Genomic DNA, 26,245 nt, shown 5'->3' on the forward strand with positions numbered 1-26,245 from the left:
CCAGAGGACATATGCAGATGACAAACACACAGAGGCTGCTCAACATCACCTGTCATTCGGGAAAAGGAAATGAATATCACAATAATACACCTGTGAGGAGGGCTGAAATCTAAAGAAATTAGCAAAATTAGCAACAGAAATTGGTGATGAGCAGCATAGCTGCCTTCCGTTGCTGGTGGCAGTGGGAAATGGTCCAGCCACTTTGCGAGACAGTTTGGCAGTTTCTCACCAAGTTAAACTTGACGTAACCTCTGCCCTACCAATTGCACTCCTGGGAGTTTACCCAGGAGAATTGCAAACTGGTGTCCCACAAAAACCTGCACACGAGTGTTTCTAGCAGCTTTATTCAAAATTGCTAAAATCTGGAAGCATTCAAACATCCTTCAGCAGAGGAATGGATCAAGAAACTGGTATGCTGCATGGCAGACTGCTCCGTGATGGGTGGAGAGCAGCTAGCTCTTTGTTCTTGCAGCAACGAAATGAATCACAGATGCATTTTAGTAAGTGAACGAAGCCGGACCCAGATGGCCACATGTGTGGTTCCATTCAAGTGACCTTCTAGAAAATGCAAAACTGTAAGAGTGGAAAGTGGGTTAGTGGTTGCCCAGGGTTGAGTGGGGAGGTGGCTGGCTGCAGAGGGACGCATGAGGGCTTCTGAGGTGGACTAGCTTTTTGGACAGCTCTGCTGTGGTGGAGACATGACTCCAGGCCTTTGCTCAAACCCCCAAGACTTGTCCAAGGCAGAGGAGAACTTTGATCTACCGGAATGTCAAGAGGTCCCGGCTGGCGGGCAGACTGTGGCAAACGTGATGTGCTCGCACTGAAGGGGGCTGGGCTACCCAAGTAACTTTGGGAAGTATTTTGACGGGAAGCTATAAGGCTTGAGACCAAGGAGCCGTCTGTGAGTGCTGCTCCCCATGGCTCTGGGTGAGCAGCTCTGGAGCTTCTTTACACATACACCAGCATTGAACAAACACGTGAATGGGGTGGTGGACAGTGGGACCAGCTTTCCCCGTCGGAGAGGGAATTACAGATAAGCAAGTAAGGAAGCCAAATGAACGCTGAGTTACCGAGCATCAGAGAGATGAGTGCAAGTTCATGTTTGGCTTAACTACAGCTACAAATGGATGGGTGCAGAGAGAGAGAGAGAGAAATGGGTGCTATGCCAGTTTGGATGTATTATGTCCCCCCAAATGACATGTTCTTTGATGCAGTCTTGTGGGGGCAGATGTATTAGCGTTGATTAGTTTAGAACCTACTGATTGAGTGTTTCCATTGAGATGTGACTCAATCAACTATTGGCAAGACCTTTGATTGGATAATTTCCATGGAGGTGTTACCCCCCCCCAATTCAGGGTGGGTCTGAACTAAACCACTGGTGCTATATAAAAAGCTGACAAACAGAAGGAACTCAGTGCAGCTGTGAGTGACATTTTGGAGAGCAACTGATAGTGACATTTTGAAGATGAGCTGCAGCTAAGAGAGGACAAAATGCCCCAAGAGCAACATTTTGGAGAAGGCGATTTTGAAATGCAACCTGGGAGCTAGTGGATACCAACCACGTGCCTTCCCAGCTAACAGGTTTTCCAGATGCCAATGGCCTTTCTCCAGTGAAGGTACCCTATTGTTGACACCTTAGTTTGGACGCTTTATGGCCTTAAGACTGTAGCTTTGTAACCAAATAAACCCCCTTTAGAAAAGCCAGTCCATTTCTGGTGTTTTGCAAAATGGCAGCATTAGCAAACCAGAACAGGTGCATTTGTGGCTGGTACATGCACCTTGCCCAGCTCTGTGTGTGAGAAGGCTGGGAACGGTGACACCCAGTCACAGCGAACACACCCAGCCATCCTGCAGGGAAAGGGCTCAGGGCTCCTTGGAGGCGTGGCATGGCAGGGACAGCGCGGGATGGGACCAGCGAGTAAGGCAGTGCTCACGAAACAGAAGTGGGTGGCTAAAGCTGGGACAGCTTGAGCAACAAAATAAATAATGTAGTTTGAAATTATAGACAAAGTGTAAAATAAGAGGCATGAGTCCCTCCTCACAGAACTCCCTCAGTCAGTAGCGCTTTCCTGCCTGCCCCGATGGTGGGCTGGACCTGGGGGGCTCGCTTCCGAGGACCAGAGTTGGGAGAAGGAAACCCGTGGCTCTCTAGCGAGACCTGCCAGCTGCCCTAGCCACGTGCTGAAGCCGAGGCCCTGGTCGGAGGGCAGGAGGGGGCTTTCCGGAAACCCATCCCTGCAGCCAGGGCATCGGAGACCCCAGGAAGACCCTCAACGGGAGCCGTCCACCAAGTACCTGACCAGGGCCCTTGGCTCTGTGCAAGGCGAGCAGCGAGGACAGTGGACCGGGCGGCTCCAGAGGGGGGCCTGGGATGGGCTCCCAGACGAGGAGGGGGATGTCCTTGGAAGCACCGAGAAGCCAGGCTGAGTCTGCATGCGCTGTGGGCAGCATGCCGGCGTCACCGCCCAGTGCTGGCGTGCTCACGTGTGGGCGCCGGGCTGCGGACACGCTGTCCTTGGCAGCTTGTCTGTATGTGTAGAGTTATTCCAGTTAAAAGTTTATTTGAGCATCCTTTTACAGAAAGATGTCGGAGAAACCGGCCTCGGGTCCCTCTGACCATCCCTCGGCGAGGCCCTCCGTCGGAAGGACGGTGACTGGTTTGCTCGCTTGTGACCTTAGGACAGGATCGGTGCTGTCCTTGGAGACGGAAGGCACGTGCTGTCAGGCCGCCTCCTGCCGCCGTCCTCGTCCGCCTGCTCCCTGACGGGGAGAGAGGTTCTTTGAGTTCCCTCCACTCTCCCGTGGAGCAGCTGCCGGCCCAGCCAAGCTCCTCGGGGCGCGGAGTCTTCAGCCCTCAGGTTTTATGGCAGCTGCGCCTTGCCCTAGGCTTGAACTTGCCTTCTGGAGTGGCTGTTACGCTGTCACGGTTTTCTGGCAACTTGCTTTTGAAAGGTGGTCCTTTCCAAGACGTGCGCCTGGAAGCTCCCTCGGGTGGGCAGCCCTTGGGTGGGTGGGGGGTGCGTCTTGGGGGCCTTGCCCTGCGGCGGCTGTTGGGGGCGCTTGTTTTTCTGGCTCTGGTCCCGACTCTTCAGGGTGGCTGTCTGTCTGTCCCTTCTCCCTGCTTTTCTCCGTCCACGTGGGGTGTCCCAGTGTTGGGTGCCCCCCTCAGGCCTCGTGAGGGAGCCCATGGCTGTCCGCCAGGCCAGTTGCCCCCCACGGTGGGCCCCTTCCCTTGCCTTGGCCTGGGGTGGGGCCTGGTGGGCGTGACCCCTGGCCTTGTGGGGAGCGTGGAGGGGACAGCTGGGCCGGCCCTGCAGTGAGTGGAGGGCAGGCCGTGAGCCAGCGAGTCTGCGCACCGGCACGCTCTCCACCCAGGCACCCCACGTCTCACATCAGCGTAGCAGACGGCCCTCGGCCGCACTGTGACTCTCCAAGCCCCACGCTTTATGCCTCTGTGTGCCTGTTTCACCGGAACGGCAGACTGGGTGCTCTGGAACTCGCAGGAGGTTTACTTTATCTTTATCAGTTTCTTTCTGCTCAGGTTGAGCTGTCTTTTGGCTGTATGAGAAAAGTTGCCTTCTGCCCTTCCATCCTTCCGTCCATCCCTCTGCCCATATGTTCACTTGTTCACTTGCTCAACAGGTGGTTCTTCACTGAGCACCTGCCCTGTGCTGAGATTCACCCACTTTGTACCGTTCTTTGCCCCACAGACCCCACGCGGGGACAGACACACGGTACAGGGTGCTCGCTCTGTGGTTGTCGTAGGAGCGCCCAGGGCCCGGAGGGCGAGGGCCTCCCTGTGGAGGGTGTGTTGAGCTGAGATCTGCCGTAGGAGAGGCGTTCTTGTTTCCTGGCTGCTAAAGCAGATTCCATGCAGTGGGCCGGCTCACCAGCGGGGATTCATTGGCTCCTGGGGTCGGGGTCTCTGGCTGGCCACCGTCTCTGGGGTTCCTTGGCTTTTCCGTCACACGAGGGTGCACATGGTGGCAGCCCCGCCTTTCTTTCCTGGGCTCTGCTGCCTCCGGCTCTGGCTGCTCCATGACTTCTTGCCCCTCTCCCCAAGGAGTGCAGGGGCCAGCCTGGCCCAGTGAGGCCCCCGTGGCAGAAGCAGCATCTCAAAGACACCCTGTTCACAGTGGCCCAGCCCCCCAGGAAGTTGACCACGACCGGGATCAAGGCCACCCTGGGGTGCACAGCTCCGTCCACCTCCAGCGGGAGCTAGCAGTGCAGGGGGCTGCAGGAGAGATGCCACGGAGGGGCCGAGGTGGGCAGGGACTTGGCATGTGTGAGGGCAGAAAGTGGGAGACGTAGCTGGAACATAGCAAGTTAGGGTGGGCTGAGGGCCTTGGAGAGCTGCACGTCAGCACCTGTGGGTGCAGGAGAGGCTCTGAGGATGGGGATGGCGCCCCGCTGTGCAGGCCGCTCCCATCTCATGCGTCCTCAGTTCCGTCTCTCTGCTTCTCAGAAATGTGCTCTTTGGAGGCCCATCTTGGCTCTGTTACTTGGGGTGCCCCTGGCTGGGCCGCTCCTGCTGGGGGGCAGAGGCAGGAAGGCTGGGGCTCCCTCCGCTTACATGTCAGAAAGGGGCTCGCTCCACCGGAAGGTGCCGGTTCTCCCAGAGGACGTTCCTTCTGGGCACTGAGCCCAGGCCTTCCCTGCCTGCCTGCTCTGCGAGGGGTGCTGGGGTCAGCGTGGCTGGACCCGGGCCTCCTGGGCGTGCCGATGGAGGGCACATTCCCCCGGTTTCCCGGGAAGCCCTGGGCGGCCGTCGCATGCCCTCCACGGTATCCCTCCGTTCTCCCCTCTGTCCCCCTCGCCAGCGCTCAGGGGCCACGGAGGCCCAGCCCTCCCTCCGCTGGCAGCCATTGCCGGTGGTTCCCCAGCTCAGGGAACGTGCTCCTCTCTAGGCGCCGTTCCTTTGTGCATCGTTCATTCATTCAGAACCTTTCACCCCGCCACCTCTAGGAGCCGGATACACTGCTGGGACACGCAGGGCCTCTGCCTGCTGGGGGAGACAGAAGTGCCAGTGCACGCGATGGCGGGGAGCACCGCGATGGTGGGGAGCGCTGTGCTGGCGGGGAGCACTGTGCTGGCGGGGAGCATCGGGCTGGGGCAGCGCCGTTCTGGGGAGGCCGTGTCCAGCAGGGGCCTCAAGGGGGTTGGAAGCTCCCACGGGTGATTCTGCCTCTTCTACTCGGGGCTCCACCTCGGGGCCGGGGCTCCCAGCAGCAGTGGGGGGAGGACCTGGGAGGAGGGGGTGTCCTCCCCCTGGCCCACCCCAGCCCCTGCCTCAGGCTCTGTCTGGAAGCAGGAAGTGTGGGAGTCTCCTTGTAAAGTGCTTTCTAAGCACTTAGGCTTGTTACCATTTGAATAGGAGCTTTTTCCTATTCAAAATAGGAGCCTGGAAGGCTTGCCCGTGGGAGTGGGCCTGCTCTGTGCAGCCCAAGGATGTTAATCATGTTAATCGCATGGGCAGATGGCCACCCTAGAATGCGTTTCCTGGAAGAATTTGGGTTAAGAGAAGCACTTTTCTTGGTCCCCAGCCTGTTTCCTCCGCTTGCTGGGGGTCTTGTGCCCCGAGATTGCTGAGAGGGTTGGGGACACAGGCAGGCCTCGAGCTCTTGGGGGAAGAGGGTGCACGGCTGGGGTGAGCCCCTTCCCCAGTGCAGGTGGGCGCCCGGAGGCTGGGCCCGCAGGGAGGGTGGTACCCGGCAGAGCCAGCCCAGCCCAGTGTCCCTGCGGCTAGGGGGCCGCTGGCGCCTGTCCCCCTGCACCCCGCGCCCCCGTACCCTGTGGCCCCCTGCCCCTGCACCCCCGTTTCCCTGCACCCCGTGCGCTGGTCTGGGCAGGCCTGCCCTTCCTGCTTTCCAGCAAGGAGCCAAGGCCGGCTGGGAGGGCGTCCTGGACGGCTGTTTGTCTCTGCCACCTGTGGGTAGAGCCCCTACCGTGAACGCAGGACTGCCCTGGTACCTGGGCACGTTCTCTCTGATCTGTGTGAGAAGCCGGGGGTGGAGGCCGTTACCCTGTTTGGAAGGTGAGAAACGAAGGCGACACAGCGTCCGTAGGATGTGCTTCCTGGGGCACACAGCTTGCTCTCCGGGGTGGGCCGCGTGTTGGGCCACAAAACAAGTCTTGGAAAGTTTAAGAAGATTGAAGTCGTGCACGGTGTCTTCAGCCGCAGTGGAATACAGCTAGAAGTTAGTAACAGGAGGAAACTTGGAAAATTCACAGACGTGGGAGTTAAACAGCACATTGTTAAATAACTAATTGGTCAGAGAGGAAATAACAAGGGAAATTAGGAAATATTTTGAGGTGAATGAAAATGAAAACACAACCTACCGAAACTTACGTGATGCAGTGAAAACGGTGCTCAGAGGGAAACTTACAGCTCCAAATGCCTACATTTCACAAGAAGAAAGATCTCAAAGCAATAACTTAACAGTCCACTTTTAGAAGCCAGTAAAAGAAAAGCAGACTAAAGCCAGAGCAGACAGATGCATGGAAGTAATAAAGATTAAACAGAAATAAACAATCTTAAGAATAAAAAAAGAAAAGAGAAAATCCAACAAAATGAAAAGTTGATTCTTTGAAAAGATCAAGAAACTTTTAGCTAGACTGACCAAGAAAAGAGAGAAGATTCAAATTATTAAAATCAGGAATGGAAGTGGGAACGTTATCACTACACTTACAGAAATAAAAGGGATTTTAAGAGAATACTAGGAACAGTCGTGTGCCAACAAATTAGATAACCTTGATGAAATGCACAAATTCCTAGACGCACATGAACTTCCAAAACTGACTCAAAAGAAATAGGAAATCTTAACAAACCTGTAACAAGAATAAAGAGATTGAATCAGCAATTGAAGTGCTGCCAACAACAAAAAAAGCCCATGATGAGATGGCTTTGCTGGTGATTTTTTCCAAAAACTTCAAGCAGAATTACACCATTCCTTCCCAAGCTCTTGCAGAAAGCAGGGCTGATTACTTTCTAACTCATTCTGTGAGGCTTGCATTGCCCCAAAACCAAGGCCAGACGAAGACGACACAAGAAAGGAAAGCTACAGGCCAACATCTCTATGGGTAGAGACCTAAAAATCCCCAGTGCAATACCAGGACACCAAATCCAGCAGCATATAAAAAGGAATACATGCCACAAGCAAGTGGGATTTATCCCAGGAAAGCAACACTGGCTCAGCATAAGAAAATCAGCGTAATACACCGTATTGACAGAATGAGGGAAAAACCACACGATCATCTCAAGATACGGAAAAAGCACTCGACACCATTGTCCTGTTTGATGAAGCTATCAGCAAACCAGGAATACCAGGGAACTTGTTCAATTTGATCCGGGGCGGCTCTGAAAAGACCGCCATCACACTTACTATTGTAAGACTTAATACTTTTGTCCTAAGATCAAGAATAAGACAACATCATACTGGAAGTTCTAACCAGGGCAGTGAGAAAAGTAAAAGAGAAAAAGAGCATCTAGATTGCTGAGGAAGAAGTAAAACCATCACTATCTGCAGATGATAATCTCTTACATAGAGAAAATCCTAAAGAATACTCACACAGTAAAATAGTAGCGCTAACTAACAATGTCAGCAGAGTTGCGGAATACAGGATTAATATAAAAAATCAGTCATATTTCTCTACTCTTGTAATGGACAATCTGAAAACGAAATTAAGAAAATTCCATTTACAATAGCATCAAAAATAATAAAATAGGAAAAACTTAACCATGGAGGTGCAAGACTTGTACACTGAAAACTACAAAACATTGTTGAAGTAAACTGATGAAGACCTGAATAGGTGGACGGAAACCTCATGTCTGTGGGTTCAGAGGGGCAGCCCTCCCCACACTGATCCACAGATCGATTCAGTTCCTATCCAAATCCCAGTTGTGTTTATTACAGAAATGAACAGGCTGGTCCTATAATTGATATGGGAAATGCAAGAGACTCCAATAGCCAAAAAATCTTGAACTGGGATAATAAGGTTGGGGTCTCACACTTCACTGCAGAGCCAGGGACTCAGAGCAGTGGGTGCCACACAGCTGTAGACCCTGTGGTTGGGCTGAGAACCTGGAAACCCAGCCGGGCCTTGGTGGCTGCTGCGCTGCAACAGGGCTGCCAGAAGCTGGCCTTTTCAACAAGAGGTGCTGAGACAATGGGACATCCACGTGGAAAGACTGAACTGGGGCCCCTACCTCACACCACATACAAAAATTAACCCACAGTGGATCAGAAACCTAAGTGCAAGAGCTGAGATTATAAAACTCTTAGAAGGAAGCACGTAAAACTTTGTGACATCAGATTTGGTAACTTTCTTAAACATGACACCAAAATCACACTCAGCAGAAGAAAAAATAGATAAAATAGACTTCCTCAAAATTAAAAACCTGTGCCTCAAAGGACACTATCAAGAAAGTGAAAAGACATTGCACAGAACGGGAGGAAATTTTTGCAAACCTGTATCCAGTAAGGGTACGAAGAGCGGCTGGAACCCAACAACAAGCCCGATCGGATAGGGGCGAGAGACCGAAAGGGGCAGTTGTCCGCAGCCGACGTGTGCGTGGGCCACAAGCACAACCTCCTTCGCCGCCAGGGAGGTGCGGCTCTCACCGCGAGGCCACGCCCGCCCACGAGAGCAGTAGTCGTGGGAGTCAACGGTGACAGTAATGGATGGCGGGTGTTGGGGGGGGTGGCAGCCGGGACCCCCCATGCAGCTGGTGGGATGTGCACTGGCTCCCAGCGTTGGGAAGGAGTCCGGTTAAAGGCCGAGTTCCCTGTGACCAGCAGTTCCATGCCTTGGTCTGAACACCGGAGAGACATGGAAACATGTTCACACAAATACTTATGCACAAGCACTCATCGTCGAGTGTTGAGAACGCAGATGTCCGTCAGCGAATGGATGGGTAAACACGATGTGGCATATCCATGCCACGCCACGTTACTAGCCGTACGTTGGAATGGAGCAACGCGTGTGGCCACACGGACGAACCCAACACCTACCCAGAGTGAAGGCCGCCGGCCCCGAGGCCACCCGTCATGTGACTCCATTACTGTGAAACGCACGGACCACGCAGATCCATGCGGAGAGTGGCTGCTCGTGGGTTTGGGGGTTTGTTTTGGGGGTAAGGAAATGTTCTAGAACTCAACAGTGATCGTGGTTGCGCAACATTGCAAATAGACTAAAAACCACTGAATTGTATACTTTAAAATGGTGAATTTTATCTCAATTGAATCGCGATTTAACAACTTATTCTGTAAACTTAATTCACAGCTGCGCCCCAGCTGAGGCTCTCAAGGAGATGTCCCCCCACCTCCCTGCAGCTCCTTCTTTGTCAGGGGGTGTCAGGGGGTCACCTTGGGCACCTGGCAGACCCCCGACCTCGGACTTTCAAGGATGATGGGAATGAAGTCAGGTGACAGCCCTGGGTGCCGCCGGACGGGGAGGGAACCCAGCCCCCGAAGGCCAGCCGGGCCCCACGGGAACGCGGCCCCTCCAGAGCTGGAGCTGACAGAAGGGGGAGTGCAGAGACGCCGTGTTCCCCGAGTGCTGTGACGCTCTGTGCTGCCCGCTCGGCCTCAGGGACGCGGGGCAGGCGGCTCATTCTCCTCAGTGACCCTGGGAAGGACCGAGGGGAGCGCGGTGCTCAGGACAAGCTCGGGCCTCACCATGCCTGCTGGCACGAGGCGGGCAGCCACTGGGGTTCGGCACCATCTTTTCAGGAATCGCTGAGCACCACTGTCGGGGAGGAGGAGGGGAGGGAGGAAGGAGCAGCACGGAAGGTGCTCTGCTGCGGGGTGTTGTTTCGTCTCCAGATGAGCTTCCCAGACAAGGGAACTGGGCTCGAGTGTCCGGCCTGAGCTCGGGGCCCCCAGCTTGGCGGTGGCCGAGCTGCCCTCAGTCTGTGCCCGGCCTCCGGACCCGCTGGGCTGGGCCTCTGCCATGGCCCCAGGCAGGACCGTTGAGGGGACTGAGGTCCTGGTATTGGGGAGAAGGAGCCGTGCCCTCGGGGTGACAGGGAGGTGCTTGGCCAGCCCCCGCAGCCAGAACCCCCTCGGAAGCAGAAGGGGTGACCCCCGACGCGGCTAAGGAAATGGACAATGTTACTTGGGGTTTGGGGCCCCCTGTGCATCTCAGAGCAGTGGCCACAGCGCAGAAACTTAGCTGAACCGACTCTGCCCATGTGGCAGCCGGATCTCACTGCCTCGCATGCCGCAGGAAGTGCCCCTCCGCCCGCCGGCAGCTGCCTCTCTTGTCCGGAGCTTCCTGTGCCCTTAGCCTCCCCCGCTCCAGCCGCCCGTCTCTACTGGCCTCCAACCACCACCACCACTTTTTTGGGGGCCCTTTGGTGTTCACACGGGCAGCCTTTGTGAGTGGGGGCTGTGACCGCAGCCTCCTGGAGCTTTCTCCTGTGCCCCCACCTCGAGGGGTCTCGGTCATTGATTTGCCCTAAAGGGGTCACGTCAGAGAAAGAGGTCTCGGGGCATATGCCCCAGAGGCAAGACGTGTGGCTCATCCCCGAGACGAGGCAGGGCGGGGATGGTTCAGGGCATCACCTGTGGGTTGGGGTCTTCCGCTTTGGTGCCCAGCCCTGGTGATCGGGTGTGCCTGATGGGCAGGGCGGGCTTTCGGCCTGCTGGTGGCCTTTAAATGCTTCTGCCTGTCCTCCGGGCCTCTTTGGGGACACACTGGCCTGCACGTTCTCCCTGCCGTGGGAGAGGCCTTTTCCAGGGGCCCTACTGCATCCTCGCTGCTGCCAGGACCAGAGCCTGTGGGCGAGAGTGTTGTGGGGGTCCCCATGGGGTGCAGGGTGATGGGCGACGCCTCCCGGTCAGCTGCCGGGGGGCTGGAGGCAAGGACGGGGTCCTGGCAGCTGGCGGTCCCTCCTCACTGATCCCACAGCTGCGCAGGATGGCCAGGAGGGCACGGGCACGGAGGGTCTGTGTCCCGCTCCGTCACTGACAGGCTGTGTGACCTTCACCTGGTTCTTAGCCTCTCCTCAGCCTGGCTTGTCACCTGCCTGGGGGTCACAGCGCTGCCTGTGGCATTGGGGGGTCACGGCCCTGCCCTCGGCCTGGGGGTCACGGCGCTGCCCTTGGCATTGGGGGGTCACGGCCCTGCCCTCGGCCTGGGGATCACGGCGCTGCCCTTGGCTTGGGGGTGGTGAATGTGGTGACGTCTGTTGCATGAGTGACGCCCATGCCTGGTAGGTGTTGGCGCTCCTCCTGCTCGGCGCTGGGTCATGTATGGGAGCTCCAAGGCCACCCTGCGTCTGCCCGGGCTCCCCGGGGCCAACAGCAGGATGTAAGAGGAGCAGATACTCGAAGGTGTGAGGTAAACGCCACGGGTCTTTTTCTAAGAATCGTGTTCAGCGCCTGGTGAATTTGCGGTGAATGGCGAGGCCACCACGGTGGCTCAGGAAATGGGTTTTCCCTGCGTCCTGCTTGCGGCGCTGTGCTTCCCGTGTCCTAATCTCGCCCAGCAGATGGGCAGTTGCGGCGTCAGCTGGTGGCGGTCAGCATGGCCAGAGACTCCGTGAGCACCACAGCCGCCTGCGCGGGGCCCCTGGTTGTGTGGGCCCTTCCACGTGCAGCCCCCAGTGCGCTGGGCCCCCGTCTCCCCTTCCCCACCTCCCCCAGCCCCTCTCGGGTCGCCCTGCAGGCTAGTGTGGAGGCCCCTGTCCCCAGGAGGCCGCGGCTGCCCCCAGGGTGGTCCAGAACTGAGCCGCAGAGACAGCTCCTTTACTCCCCAAGCTCTAAGGAAATAAAACAGGTTCCCAGAATCACGGCAGAGCTCTGCTCTTCCATGCTCTCCAGTCACGAGCTTCTGAAGTTCTGAAATTCCTCTGAATTTCACTGCGGCCTCTCCGTCACCACCACCCCGGCCCCTGCCCAAGGCCACCACTTCAGCACGGCTCTTTGACGGCACAACCCCCGGGGCCGTTTCATTAGTTTACACGAGAAGCGTCCTCTTGGCGTGGACGTCAGTGTCCCCAAAGTGCCCGTCCCCTCATCGTCGGAGCCACGCGGGCCGCTGGTCTCGGAGCCCTGGAGCTGCCCGGGAATCGACTGCCCCAGCCTGCCCCGCAAATGATTTTCTGTCCTGCACCCCCATCCCCTTCCCCAGCCCCACTGCCCTCCTTTGGTACCTGTGGAGGAGGCCTGGTTCGTACGGGGCTCATCTCACCTGCCCACGCTGATCGGGGCAGATTGTTGATGGATCGAGTTTTGCCTGATGTGGAAATCCTAGTGTTTTCCAGTGTCACACTCTGCCTGCCATCGTGGGCCTTTTCTCCAGCCCTCTGCCCACGTGCTCTGCTCAGCAACCTCGCCTGCATGCACTGCCCCCCACACAGACCTGACCTGGGCCTGCTCTCCGCGAGGCCGTTGGGGGCCCCTCTTCCCGGGAGCCTCCCCGGTGCCCTCCATGCCCACCATGCCTTGTCCCGTCTGACCTGTCCTTCTGGGCGCTGCGGCCCGCAGCCCTGCCTGCCTGCAGACGAGCAGGAGAGTTCCGTGGGCTTGGAGGTGTTTCTCAGGTCACGTCCCCTGGCGCCCTGGCAGCCGTCGTGAGAGGGCACAGTGACCCCTCGACCACCTGCCAACAAAGACTGGCCTCGCGCGCCCGCAGGTCGCCGGGCAGTGCATTGGTTCCTACACAAAATGCTCTATCTGAAGACCCTCATGAAGCAGATGTTACATCCTTGGTTTACCACCGTGCGGCCAGGATTTGGACCCAGGTCTGGCCGCCTCCTGGATCCTGGCCTTTGCCGCGGTGCAGGGCTGTGTCTTTCCTCCGAGGCCGGGGGCGAGACCCAGGTGGGCTTGTTCCTTGGCGCCTCCTGGGAGCTGGGCCCACTTGGCAGCGGTGTGTCGAGCACGCAGGTGTCCCCAGTGGTTCAGACGGCGCCCACCCTGCCTCGTAAAGGTCGCTTCTGTCTCGGCCAGGGCTTGAGGTTCGAGAGGAGATACACTGTTCAGAGCTGGCCTTTTTCAAGTCAAGTGTCGACTTCCCGGGCCCGCGAGCATGGGGCGGCGAGGGGGATGAGTGAGGGAGTGGCCGTGTTGGCGTGGCACCGGCAGAGCACATGCCTCCCTTTACGCTCCGCTCTCCCCAGAAGCTAACGGACGAGAAACTGATAATTCTTGAAAATCTCATTTCTCTCGTCGCTGTGGCGCTGGCCTGGGCAGTGCCGTGGAGGGGTTTATTACTCGAGTGTTAGTGTGTGGAGGCTTCATCAACCCTGGCTGAGCAGGGCAAGGTTTCCCTTCTCCCCTGGGGCCCCCAGGGGTGCCCCTGACTGATGGGGGTGCCAGGACGCGCACCTCGCTGGGTGTCGACTGCCGGTGCTCCGGCAGAGGAGGCAGAATCGACGGGAGATAAGCAGGCGGGACAGCACCACTGACCAGCCCGCGAGGCAGCCGGGAGGATTGTTGCTGCACACGGGCATCGATCAAAGGCCGCTGAGGGCAGGCGCTCCGGCCCGGCTGCCAGCGGGGAGACGATCGCGGCGACGCCAGCCTCGGCAGCGGGGCTGCTAATCAGGCTGGTGGGTGACTCCAAAGCGGGAGGCGGCAGCGAGCTGGTCCTGTCTCGTCCGTTCCCGTCTGTCCGACTTGACGCACCGTCTCCGTTAAACCCCAGATCAGGGGCCCTCGCTGTTCCTGGGCCGGCCAGGGACCGCACGCCCGAACCAGCGCCACACCGACCTGGTCGCGTCCGCCGGAGTGGGAGGCTCCCCAGGGTGCTGCTTTGATGGAGGCTCCGGCTGCTTCCCCGAGGGCCGTCTCCCACCACCCTGATTGTGTGTGTGCGCGTGCACACATAGCACACGTAGCACAGAGCACACATGCACGTGTGGCACATGTACACACATGTAGCACACACAACACAATACCCAATACGCATGTAGCGCACGCACACACATGTAGCAGACACATAGCGTACACACATGCAGCGTGCGCACACACAGCACAACACAGCTCACACTGACGCACACGTGGCTCATGCACGCACGCCTCTTACGCTCTGCTGGGCAGGCTGGCTCTCTGTTTTCTTCACGCACCATCTAAGTTGTAGCACCGCCTTCAGTCTGTGAACACTTTTATAGGACTCCAGTGATTTAAGTAAGATCCACTCTGCATGGGCGGGGTAACACCTCCATGGAAATTATCCAATCAAAGGTCTCGCCCACAGTTGATTGTGTCATATCTCCATGGAAATAATCAATAGGTTCCAACCTAATCGACACTAATACATCTGCCCACACAAGACTGCATCAAAGAACATGGCGTTTTGGGCACATAGTGCATCCAGACCGGCTCAGGGAGGGAGCTGGGGTGCTGCCTCAGGAGGCAGGTTGTGTCCTGACTCTGCCTTGGACAGTGACGTGGCCTCGGAATGTGCACCCCACTGCAGGCCTCAGTTTCCTGAACTGAGAAACGGGGCAGGGAAGTCCGGAGTGTGTCTAAGGAAACCAGTTCCCCTCACTCTACTCAGATTATGCTAGATAGAACAGGGAAGAAAGGAAGCGAACATCTTCTGAGCTTTTTTTGGCGCATTGCGTGCCCAGAAGCCCGACTTCAGAGCCGCCGAGAGCCGTTCTGTTCAGGCTGAGGAAACGGGCTCCCTGGGCCTGCTTGGGGCTCCCCCAGGAAGGTGTGAGCTGACAGTGAATTGTGGGCCTGTCAGGCCGGCAGGGGCTCTGGTCAGGCCTGGGCGAGGGGCTGGCTGGTTGGTGCTGACGCCTTCTTCCCTCCTTCCCCCCAACCCCGACCCAGGTCCTCCAGGCCTGCCAGCTGGGTGCGTGGGTGCTCAGCAGGTGTCCCTGCCAGCGGAAGTAAATATTTTGGCTCTTTGGGTCACTTGGCCTCTGTCAAAGGAAAGCAGCCAAAGACCACACGGAAACGAGCGGGTGTAGCTGCGTTCCCATAAAACTTTATTTACAAAAATAGGTTGAGGATGGGCAATTGCTGGCCGCTGGGCCTGCAGCCTGGCTCCACCGCTGCAGCCCCCCGGGGCCTCTCTGGTGGGAGGGGTCGAATCTCCACACTGGGAAAACGGGGCGAGGCTCACAACCCCTCCCACCCCGCTGCTCCCTCCCCGTCCTCACCTGTCAGGGCTGTGCTCCTGGCCTGTGGGCCCCTGTCCTCCCCTGGAGCCCCCAGCACCGGGTCCCACCCTGGCCCCTTCCCCGGGAGGCCCCACACCACGGCGGCGGGAACCGAGGAGCTGCTGGACTGGCCGCTGCGGCTGGGATGGAGCTGAAATCGCAGTTTCAAGCTGCTGTTTACCCGGGGACGCGAGCGGGTGTGGTGATGCGAGTGATGGACGGTGGAGGCAGCCAGGAGGCCGGGTACAGCCTCCCTGCTGCCTCGGCCACAGCTTTGGTTGGCGATTTTTCCGGCCCTCGTTGTTCTTGTTCTCCGGTTTTGTTTCTGCTGTTTTTTTTGTGCGTGTGTGTGTGTTTTTTTTTCTCAGAGAAATGTGTCCTGATGCTGGAGGCTTTTGCGTCTGGAATTAGACGATGTAAATGCTGATGGCCACAGGTGGGCCCCCGGGGGGTCCCAGGCAGAGGGGTGCACCTGTCTTTCCTGGGAGTGCCCCCCATTCCACAGCCGCCTGGTGAGCGCAGCCAGAGCGCAGTGAGCTTGGGATCCCAGCTCTCGTGGCTGCGGTGCTGTGGCTGGAGGGGAGGCCCCTGCGTGTGGAAGGCCCCGGAACCCTGTGGCCTCGGCTCACTGCCTTGGGGACGGGGAGCTGGAGGTGGCAGGAATTCACGTGGGGGATCTGGGAGGCCTGAGTGCGAGGGCGCCCTTGAATGGACCACTGCCCCGGTGCTCGCGGCCTGTCGCTGCGCAGGTCAGTCTTCAGTTCAGGAGTTCTGGGGGCTCCCCCCTTTATCACCTTCTGCCCGTGGCTTGCTCCCTGCTCTCCAGCTGCCCCCCATGAAAAGCTGCAGTTTCTAAAACCTTCCCTCTCCAAGACAGACAGCTCAAGCACCCAGAGCGCGGAGAAGCGCCTGGATGGGGCCACTTGGGTGCTGCCGGCTGTGGGAGTCAGAGGCCCCTGCCTGGGTCCGATTCCCACGGAAGCCCTGGGCTTCTCTCGTGACCAATCCCGGCAGAGCTGTTCTCGCGGGGTGCCTGGCCAAGGGCATCACAGTAGTTGTCACGCGTGTGCGTTGGCTCTGCTGCTGCCTCCTAAGACGGCTGGACCCAGGAGCTGAGGGGACGTGTGCAGCCGACCAGCGTGACTTTGGCCCCTTTCCTCTCGGGAGGCTCGCGGGATTCTAGAGTTGCTCCCCTGACCACCTGGAGCGACCCCTCAGCCCACTGCCGCCGTGTCCTCTTCTCCAGTCCCCGTGTCGCTCCGTCTTCCCTCAAGAGGTCTGGTTCTGGTGCCCGCGGCCTCCTGCTTCCTGTCCCGTGGCCGTGGCTCGCTCCGTCAGCCTGTGCTGCTCTGAAAGCCTCATGTGCAGGCAGCGCCCACTCCACGGGGGTCCTGACTGGTCTCCTGCTGCCCCGAGCTGGGGGGTGCCCACTGGCAGCTGACACCCTGACCTCCCAGGGGCATGTGCCACGGCCCAGTCGTGTCTCCCTCCAGCCTCACATGTCCCTGTGCCCGCGCTGCCTGCCGTCCACTTCTCCCCGCTGCTCAGACTTCGGCTCTCCATCCTGTTGGATTGACCTGCCCACTCGTTTGGCAGGCGGACCCAGGCCGTGAGCTTCTGTAGTTTCCCTGCAAGTGCTGGGTAGGGTGGCGTCCCCCTGTGGGCCCGAGCCAGGGAGAGCCCCGAGCACGGAACATGCCGCGAGCACAGACCACAGCCTTGAGCTGGTAACAGGGCCCAGAGCTCGGAACACGGCCCCGGGCTGGGAAGTAGGTCCTCCGGCCGCCTGCTGCTCCCCGAGTCCCCCGGGGCCTGGGCTCCCTCACCTGCAGGAGGTGGAGATCATGGGCGTTTGTGGACTCTGGTCTGCAAACCTCACCTCCCTAAGAGTTAAGGAACTTTAGGGATTTTTTTTTTTTTTTTTTTTAAATTCAGTTTTATTGAAATACATTCACACACCATACAATCATCCATGATATACAATCCACTGTCCACAGTGTGATAACATAGTTATGCGTTCATCACCACAGTCTATCTCTTAACATTAACTTTAGAGATTTTGCAAAAGTTTGATTAACGTTTTATAAGTGTTACCTTGGTTGTATACAAAGATGTGGTTGCTAACAAATCTTGGGCCCCTGGAGGCCAGCCGCGGGCTGACCTGTGCCACCGGGGCTGTCTGGGGCCGTGCTCGGAGGTGTGGCTTCCGGAGCATCCCGTGCTCAGCATCAGGGAGCGCAGGGTGGGGTCGGGCGGGGAGAGGACAGCTAGTGAGGGGCCGCTGGAGGTCATTAAAGCGCCGTGGCCTTCCGTTCCTCCCCGGGAGTGGATACGCGGGCCCAGGCCTGGTGTTTTCCGGGGAATATCGTGTTGGGGTTCACTGCGGTGACCCCACGGGCACAGAGACGGGTTCACAGGAGCTCAGGGCTCGCTCTCTGCAGGAGGCACCGGCTCCGAGAGCGTCGCTCAGTGGGCAGCCCGGCTTCGCTTTCGCGGAGAGGAGCGTCGCTTTGAACTCCCAGCACTCACGGGCATGCCAGTGACCCAGGAGTGCAGCCCCAGCGTGGAGCTGGTTTCATTTTCTGTCAGTTTTCTCTTCTTTCCTTCCCAGGAAGGGTGGGTAAAGGGAGCGCCCGTCCCCGCCGGCAGCCGCAGCCTGGGGGCTCTTCCGGGGTGGGTGCTCTTCCGGGGGGGCTCTTCTGGGGGTGGGGGCTCTTCCGGGGTGGGTGCTCTTCCGGGGTGGGGGGCTCTTCCAGGGGGGGCTCTTCCAGGGGGGGGGGTGCTGTCTCAGGGTGGGTGCTCTGGCCTGGGGCCCAGTGTTCCGCCCGTGGGTCTCTCGAAGGGCCTGTGGGGTCAGCCGGCTGAGCCCCCCTCCCACCTGCACAGCAGCAGGGCTGAGGCCTGTTTGGGGGCAGGTGCTTTGAAACGCCAGTTTGGGGCACTTGGTGCTGGATTCCTGGAAAGAGAGAGAGAGGCCCCTGCGAGAGGCCCCGGTGGCATCACTTCCGGCCCCCCACCTTTCCTCTGTCAAATGCCCCTTCTCACGCTCTGTCCTTTCCCTTCGTCGTTTTCCTCAAACGATGTCCCCCTGTGTCCTACAGTGTATCTTTCTTTATCCACACGTGGCCCGTCTTCTGCTCACTCGTCTCTAATTCCAGACCCGCGTGTGTCAGGGCCTGTGGTCTGTGTGCACCTTGCCCACGTGTGTGGGGCCTGTGCAGTCGGGGCTGGGAGGACGGGGGGCCACGTCCCTCCATGAGAGCAGCTAGGCCCCGCTGGCAGGGCCTCCCTCTTGCGGCCTGAAACCCTCCCGAAGCTTTCTCGGTGTGTGCTATTTCGGCCTCCTCCCCTGGTTCCCCAGCCTGAGCCCCCTTCACAGCCTCGTGCTTCCCTGCAGCTCCCTTGGTTACGGCTTCATGCTGTTGGCAGCACCCTGTGTTAAATTCTCCCCACCCTGTTTTCTCCCAGGACGTGGCTCGCTGTGGGTTCTGAGTCCAGTTGGTGTCGAGGGAACGAGCGAGTGTGTGAATGAACACGCCAGCTTGGGGCCGGGTTGCCCGTGTCCTGAGCAAGGCCCTGTGGAGAGAGCTCATGGTGTCCTCTCCTGTCACATGCTGAGGCCGCTCTGCCCTCGGCAGCCCCTGAGCATCCCGCAGGGTCGGGCCCCACGGTGGGCCGGGACATGCAGCCAGGCCAGCCCAGCATTCCGGGCGCCTCCGCCGTTGGATCCGGATGGAGATTGTGACGTGGGCTCCTGGCAGGGCGGGGTGGGTCTGCCACTGGGGGCTGCTCCCCTCCTGCCCCGCAGCCTGGGGACCCCTGTAGAGTCCTCTGGCCTCTGGCTCTGGGTGTGTGTCTGTCGGGAGAGCCGAGGCTCCTTTCCATCCCTGCAAACAAACGTTGCTCCCCCAGCCCAGCTCGACCTGAAAGGCCTCGCCTAGCTCCTGTGGGTGCCCTGGATGTCGGCACACACCACGCCCTGCAGGGCTCCTCGCGTGGCCCCCGAGGCCGGGGTGGGGTGGTTGCACCCTCGGTGCCTGGTGCCCGTCCTTCCCTGAAGTGGCCGAGGCCCTGCCAGCCCCTACGGGCTTGCTCCCTGCGTCAGTGGCCGGCTCGGACGAAGTCCCAGTGTCTGGGGCCTGGCCTTGCTCCCAGGCACCAGCAGCTCGAGCGCCTTGGCTGTCCGAGCGTGGCCACGTCGCCTCGGTGTGTGTGCACCTGCACGAGCCGTGGGGGGAGGCTCCGGCCCTGGGTCTTCCCTCCCTGCAGGGACTGCCGGCCCCAGGACTGCCCCGTCCCCTCGAGGCTGCCCCGACCCGCGTCGCCGTGCCCTCACCTGGAAGGTGACGCGCCCTCGTTCTTGCCTCCATGTGCGGGGCTGGTTGAAATGGTGAAGCAGTGGCCATCCTGCCAATTGAGTGACCCTCGCCACACGGCGGGCTGTGGCCCTTCTAGGCATCCCCCTGAATTCAACGACTCGTGGGTCAGGTTCACAGTCTCGGTGATGAAACGGTTTTGATTTGAACTGGACTCAGAGTAGCCCTTCAACATGCCCGTTTCCAGTGAATGTTTGTCCTGGTTTGTGTTTTCTCTTTGGAGCACCCAGCAGTGGCTGTGGCAGTTTGCCTTCTCTGCATTAGGTTACATTTCGCTGTGAAACTTTCCCAAGTGGCTTGTGTGCGGAACAGGATGGGGTGACGGTGGGACTCTGGAGCTGGTGCCATGTGGCCTGGGCCTCCACTGAGCCCCTCCTGATGTTCACATTCGCTTTCAAATGGTATCTTGATTGCTTAAAGAATTGTACTAAATTATGACATAGAAAAAGTGCTTTGGAGACTTCTTCCAAAGAAAGCACTATCCGCCATCCCTGTGCACTAAGGTTTTCTTTCTGGAAATCATGTAATCAAAGCAAAACAGAAGTAATTAGATGCCAAGAGTGATAGGAATGACGTGAGCCTACACTTGTCCATAGCCGTGATCAGAAAATGGTACATTTACCGAAGTTGCCCCATTGTTCCCGTTGGCCGGTACCTGAGCAAGTGTGATAAGTGAAGCAGAGCCTGGGAGATCTGTCTCTGCTCTCCTCGTCTGAGGTCTGGCTGATTGCCTTTGTGAAGGGGTTGCTGCTTGGAGTCGCTGTTTCCTGCTCCCCCGGGCTCCTGCTCCTTGCTGGGGCCTGTTGGGCGCCGGGCCAGCCCTCCCCGTGGTCTAGGCAGGTGGGCGATGCCCAGGTGGGGGAGCCCAGGGAGGCTTTGGGGGTCTGCAGGACTCCTGGAGTGGGGTTTCCAGGGATTCACATGTCCTGGGGGCACACCCCCGGGGGGACCAGTCCCCTGAGACACCGGACAGCCAGGCTGGAGTGGGGCGCATGGCCTGTGGTCTGGGGGTGCCCGGGAGCAGGGGGCTCTTTCTCCGGCCTGGAGGAGAGGGGAAAGCAGGGCAGGGCACAAGGCGCAGGGGGGATGGTGGGGTGCAGTGCAGGCCCCAAGGTCCCGGTAGTAAGAAAGGGGAAAAGGAGAGGACGGGGAGGCTCAGGAGGAGAGCCCGTTCCCCGGGCGGGGGCTCACGGCTCCCCCTGGCGCTGAGTGCTCTAGAGGGCTTTTAGGGCGCCCCGGAGGGCGGCGTGGCCCGATCCCCACAGCGTGTGGCCGTGATTGGGCCGATGCAGGAGCCCGTCCCCTCCTCCCCTCGAGAGCTGCCGCCGACAGCCCTTCCCTTCGCGCCAGGAGGTGCGCAGCCGCCGTGTTCTGGAATCACCCCGGGTGTCTGCTTAAAATGCAGAGACTCCTGAAAGGCTCTAAGTAGCTATTCAGAAGCGAGGAAATGACGGTGAGCGGCCGCACGTGCAGCTCTGCTTCGGGCTGTGGGCCCCTGGGGTGCTGCCCGCCTCACCGCGTCCCCTCCGCTCTCTCCGCAGCGCCTGGGGGCTGGAGAAGGCCCGGCAGCAGCTCCAGGAGGAGGTCCGCCAGGCCAGCAGCCAGCTGCTGGAGGAGAGGAAGAAGCGGGAGAGCCACGAGGCCCTGGCCCGGAGGCTCCAGAAGCGGGTCCTGCTGCTCACCAAGGTACGGCGGGGCCGGGCAGCCTCCAGGCCCCGCCCAGGCCGCCCCGCGTTGGCCAGCCGCAGTCCTTGCTGCTCCCTGAGAGCCACGAGCTCTGGTGAGCACGGGGCTCTCCCGGCCGAAGGAGAGCGCCTAGGCCACTGCTAGGCTGGGTTTTCATCTGGGATTGTCCAGAGGTTCTTGAAAAGCCAAAAGTGTTTCTCCCATCCCTGGCAGTGTGGCCCCACTTGACCAGGTCCTTCTGCACACTCCCGGTGTCCCCCCGATGGTGGGCAGAGCTGGGGGTGCCTTCTCACTGGCCTGGAGGGTGGTTGCCGGCCCCTGGTCCTCGCGTCTCGGAGATGGACCCGCATCTCGGCGCGTCCAGCCTTCCCGCAGGCTCAGGGAGTGCAGACTGGACGCGGGGATGTCGGCCCAGGGTTGGCGTGAACCCTGCCATGTGTTTCCCTCACGCTGGGCAGGCAGTGTCCTCGCTCCCAGCCCCTGCCGTGGGGCCGACCTGCCGCCCGGTCCTCTCGTTGTCCAGTGGGGCTGCGGAGGTCCCAGCGTCTGCCTCAACCAGCCGGGTATGCTGGAGCGTGAGTTACAGTGTTTCTGAGCGTGTTACTTAAAATGTTACCTTGGACACCAAAATTTCAGAAGATGAGGTGTGAAAAAAACTGAATCTGTCCCCACGTGCTCACCAGACAAGGGGCAGGGGTGTCCAGCTCGAAGGGCCAGACTCCTTCCGCTGCCTTCGAGCTACTGTTGGGGCGTTTTGCCGCCCTCCGAGCCTCAGGAGATAAGAGGAGCCGTGTCTGACGAGTGTTTGCTGCTCTTAATGGTTTGGATGAAGGTGCCGCTGGGATCTCCTGATCATGAAGCATTTAGAAAACAAGTCACATCCCGGCTGCTAAAGCCTAACGTCTCATGGCTTTTTCAGCAAGTTCCATAAGGACACCATGTTCCCTCATAAGGGAAGGTTGCACGGATCTTAGTTCCCGCTCAGAGCCAGGTCTAGGAGCCTCGGGGTCTGCAGGTGGGCCCCGGAGAGGAGACCTTTAAAACCTCCCAGACTCAGCCGTGCCACTGGTGTTCCCCAGTGCCTTCCAGCAGGGAGGAGGCCATGATTCCCTCGCACGGCCATGGAAGGCTTGTGTGGAGCCCCTGTTGCAGGGCCTTGTCCCAGGCCCCCTTCTTCCCCAGACATCTGCTGGGGTGCAACTATATGCGGTCCCAGCCCTCAAGGAATTCGTAGTCTGGTGGGAAAGACAGGCAGGAGCAGATGGGGTGCAGGGCACGGCCGGGCCAGGGGCCTGTACTGCGGCCCTGACGTGGAAGCGAAGGCCGGGGGGAGCCGGTAGCCGGATGGCCCCACAGGACGGAGCCACCACGAGGGGAGAGCAAGGAGGCCATTCCCAGAGGGGTGCCAGTCGCGGCGTCCAGACCCGAGCGTGTCAGCTGGCAACTGTGGTGGTGACACTCGGTGCCTCGGCTCCTGCCCTCAGGATCCCCAAGGAGGGGCTGCTCTGAGCTGGGGCCCCAGGGGAGTGTGGCACGTTTGAGCTGCTCTCTGCAGGGAGGCGGAGAGTACAGCCAAGGCCCCTGTTGCTCTGGCCCGGGTTTCCCCATCTGGGAACCTAACAGCTCCCTTTTGGGGGCCCCTCTGGTGCTGACGTTGGGTGTGTGCCCGCGTACCAGCCTTATCAGTGCTTGCCTGCAGTGCTCACGGGGCGGCGGGGAAACCTGCAGAAGGCGCCGCTGTCCCGAGGGGCTCTGGCGAGGGGTGCCAGCCTGCCTGTGTGGTGACGGCGCAGGCTGCAGGGGTCTGACTTGTAGTGATAGCTAACGCTCTCACCAGAGCTCCGCCATGGGCAGGGGGCCTGCAGCGCTCTTGCAGAGGAGAGGGGCTTCGGGGCCCATCCAAACTGCGGGTCGAGGAGGAGGCCAAGTAGACAGCTTGGAAGTCCCACTGTGGGAAGGCTCGTGGGCTGCTGGGTTTCACACCGTGCTCTCCCGGGTCTTAGCAGTTAGCACTGAGCCCCCGACAGCCTCCCTGCGGTCAGAGTGAGGCCCTCGGCGAGGCCCCAGCACCCCTGGAGCGGGCTGCAGCCTCCGCTCCTGACTGTCAGTGCCCCCACCCCAGCCTCTCCTGGCCCCCCTGCAGCCGACAGCCTCCGCCTGCAGCTGTCCGCACCTTGGTCTCCTCATGGGGCTCTCGTGGGGTGACAGTGCGTGCGCCCCTGCTGTTCTCTCCAGCCGGACAGGAGGCGTCACCTCATCCCTGGGCCCTGGGTCCCTCATGGAGGGCGCCATGTCCTCTGCGGGCTCCCATCATGCTGCCGGTTCTGTGCCGCGGATGCTGCCCTGCGCCCGGAGGGTGTGGGCTCAGCAGCCGTGCAGCCTGCAGGCCCCAAGGCCAAGTCCAGACCCCCCCAGGGTGTACGGAGCTAGGGTCCGTGGCAGGCCTGGTCCTGCTGTTCTTGCTGCGGGGTCTCCGGGGCCCTGGGTCTGGGCCCTGCACGTTTGCCGTGGGAAGCTCGCCCTGCTGACCGGGTGACCCTGAGTCAGAGCCCAGCAGTGGGTGCTGCCCATGTGGAGGGATCAGTGATGGCGCCTGGCTTGGGTTCAAGCCTGGACTGTCGGCTTTTAAATAAACAGAATAGCCTGGAACAGTTTAAGAGTCACAGAAAAATCCTGAAGACAGAACCAGCAGTGTCCCATGGACCTCGCCCTGGCTCCCCCACTGCCGACGGTGGACCTGAGCCTGGGACGTTCGTCACGTCGTTATTAACTCACGTCCCTGCTCCCTCCAGATTTGCTCGGCTTCCCCCCTGTCCTTCGTCCATCCCCGGAGCCCACCGAGGGTCCCACGTGGCGCTCAGGCGCCAGGTCCCCTCGAGTGGGAGGTAGCTCAGGCTCGGGGAGGGACGTCCCTCCCGGTTGGACGGGGGCTCTGGGGGTGGGGTGGGGGTGGGGGGTGGCATCCCCATCACTTCAGGGGCCTGGTCAGTCCACGTGACCACACCCCGTGGAAGGCAACCGTGGCCACTGGGCTTTCGGCCGTGTAGGGTGCTTTTTGTTTCCCTTTTCCCATTCAGTCCCCTTTGCAGCTCACTTTTGTCAAGTGGGAAGTGAGACTTCCCCTCCCCAGGGGCAGAGCATCTGCACAAATTATTTGGAATTTTTCTACATTAGAAATTTGTCTTTTCTTCCTGTTTATTGATTTATTCAATCATTCACAGGTCACCGTGCGGGGCGGGTTTGGCCTGCCTGCCAGCCTGTGACCCCTGCTCCGACTGACCAGGGCCTGTCACTCTAGTGAGCGTTGGGGGTGAGCGGCAGTGGGGACGGCTGCTGGCCCTGACTCAGCACATCCACCGGCTGTCCCTCAAGGGCCTGTTTGCCGTGGGTCGAGACATGCCTCTCGCTGCTCCCAGGGCCTGCGTGCCACCTGCCGACTGAGCTGCTTGTTGAGCCAGGCCTAGGGGTGGGCGCAGCCAGCCTTGTGCCGGGTGCTGGGAAGCCCCTCGCCGTCCGCCTCAGCGGCTGGGTTCCCTCTTCCGGGTTGTCTGTCCCCACCTCGCTGGAGGGAGACGTCCCTGCCCGGTGGCCGGCCCACCCCTGCCGAGCTCTGGAGAGCTGGGACGCCAGCGTGGGGGCCCAGGTGCTGCCGGGGCCCCAGATCTCTGCCCCCACCCAAGGCACCTGGCTGTGCGCTTGACATTTCAGCGTACCATGCTCAGAAGGTGCAGTTTTATTTTGAGACCTCTATTAAGCAGCTCCAGGCTAAGGGTTTAATTGTTACTGATAGCTAAGAGTATAATTACCTTGGTAAAATATCATGACTATTTTAAGCAATTGAAAATTGGCTTCTGCAACTGGGTGAACACAAACCATTTTCCTATTTGAAATAAGCCGTTTCCAGTTCACCCCTAATATTCCAGAGTATGGTTCAGAAGCTTGTTATTTATAGAGCCTGAGCTGTGAAAGAACTTTAAGCAAGAAATTGTTTTGTAAACAGTTGAAAAAATAGGTTTCTCCTCCTCCTGTTTTCTGTGTTCTTTTCCCCTAAAAAAATCCTGGAGCGGAATGACCGCTAAAGAGAGGACACAGCTCATTCGAGGGGTGGGTTGTTCCAGGCCCCCAGCCCAACTGGCCGCTGGTGCCAGGCACTTGTGTGCACAGAAAGGGGCACTCGGGCCTCACTGGGTCCCCACAGGGGTGGCTCAGAGACCCATGCATTATGGGGTCCCAGAAGATCTGGGTGTGAGTTTGGGGTCGGTGTTTTGGGGCTGCAGCCCTCCAGGGTACATCCGTGAGCAGGTTATTCTGGGGTGACTTCCCTGGAGTTGGGGCAGTGACACTGCCCTCCTCTCGGGTTCTCGGGCTGGTTACGAGGATTGGATGTGCTCGTGCCCGTAAGTATCCTTGGTAAAGTAGAGAACCTTTCACCACTGTTGGGATTCCTGGGCGTCTCCAGACCACTGATTTGGAGTGGTCACGGGTGGTGCTACTGCTGGGGGCTTCCGCTTCACCTGGAGCAGGTCCGGAGAAGGCGAGGTGAGGTGGCCAGGGGTCGCGACACGGTTTCCCCACCCGGAGACGACTGCTGGACCGGGCGATGACTCGCTTTACCTGCGACTTCCCACTTGGATGAACAGATCCTGGTGGAGAGCTGGCGAGCACAGGCGGCTGCTGCTGCTTACGACAGAATCCAGTTTCTCTGCAGAGGCTGCGCTTCCGGAAAGGGAAGGCAGGAAGTGCAGGGGCCGTGTCTCGGGAGAGCTGAAAGCCCCTGCTGCCTCGAGCCCTGAAGGGGCGCCCTGAAGGGGCTCCGGGGAGACAGCCGCCTTCCTCCCGGTTTGCTCGGGACCCAGAAGCAGAACCTCTGGCCAGGCCCGGCGTCACCGTTACATTTTGGCCGAGTGAGCGTCTGGAAATGGCCTCTGTAGGTGTGAGGTGTGTCAGGGCCCCAGCGTTCGTCTGTGGATGTGCGTTGACCTGGGAATCTGGATTCTCTGTTCCGTCCCCTCGTCTCCTCTCTTCACCAGGCCCGTCCCGTGTCATTGCTGCAGCTTCATAG

General features: G+C 59.5%; 1 protein-coding gene across 6 annotated transcripts in view; it reads left to right on the top strand.

Moving 5' to 3' along the window:
- The window catches only part of MAD1L1 (mitotic arrest deficient 1 like 1), a 248,881-nt gene that overhangs the window by 106,555 nt on the left and 116,081 nt on the right, over window positions 1-26,245 (top strand). For all 6 annotated transcript variants that reach the window (XM_037815403.1, XM_037815397.1, XM_037815398.1 and 3 more), the window contains one exon: window positions 21,039-21,183. In XM_037815403.1, the coding sequence (XP_037671331.1) occupies window positions 21,039-21,183 (145 nt within the window). The remainder of the gene's footprint in view (window positions 1-21,038; window positions 21,184-26,245) is intronic.

This window comes from Choloepus didactylus, chromosome 21 (genome assembly GCF_015220235.1).
Source record: "Choloepus didactylus isolate mChoDid1 chromosome 21, mChoDid1.pri, whole genome shotgun sequence".
NCBI lineage: Eukaryota > Metazoa > Chordata > Mammalia > Pilosa > Megalonychidae > Choloepus > Choloepus didactylus.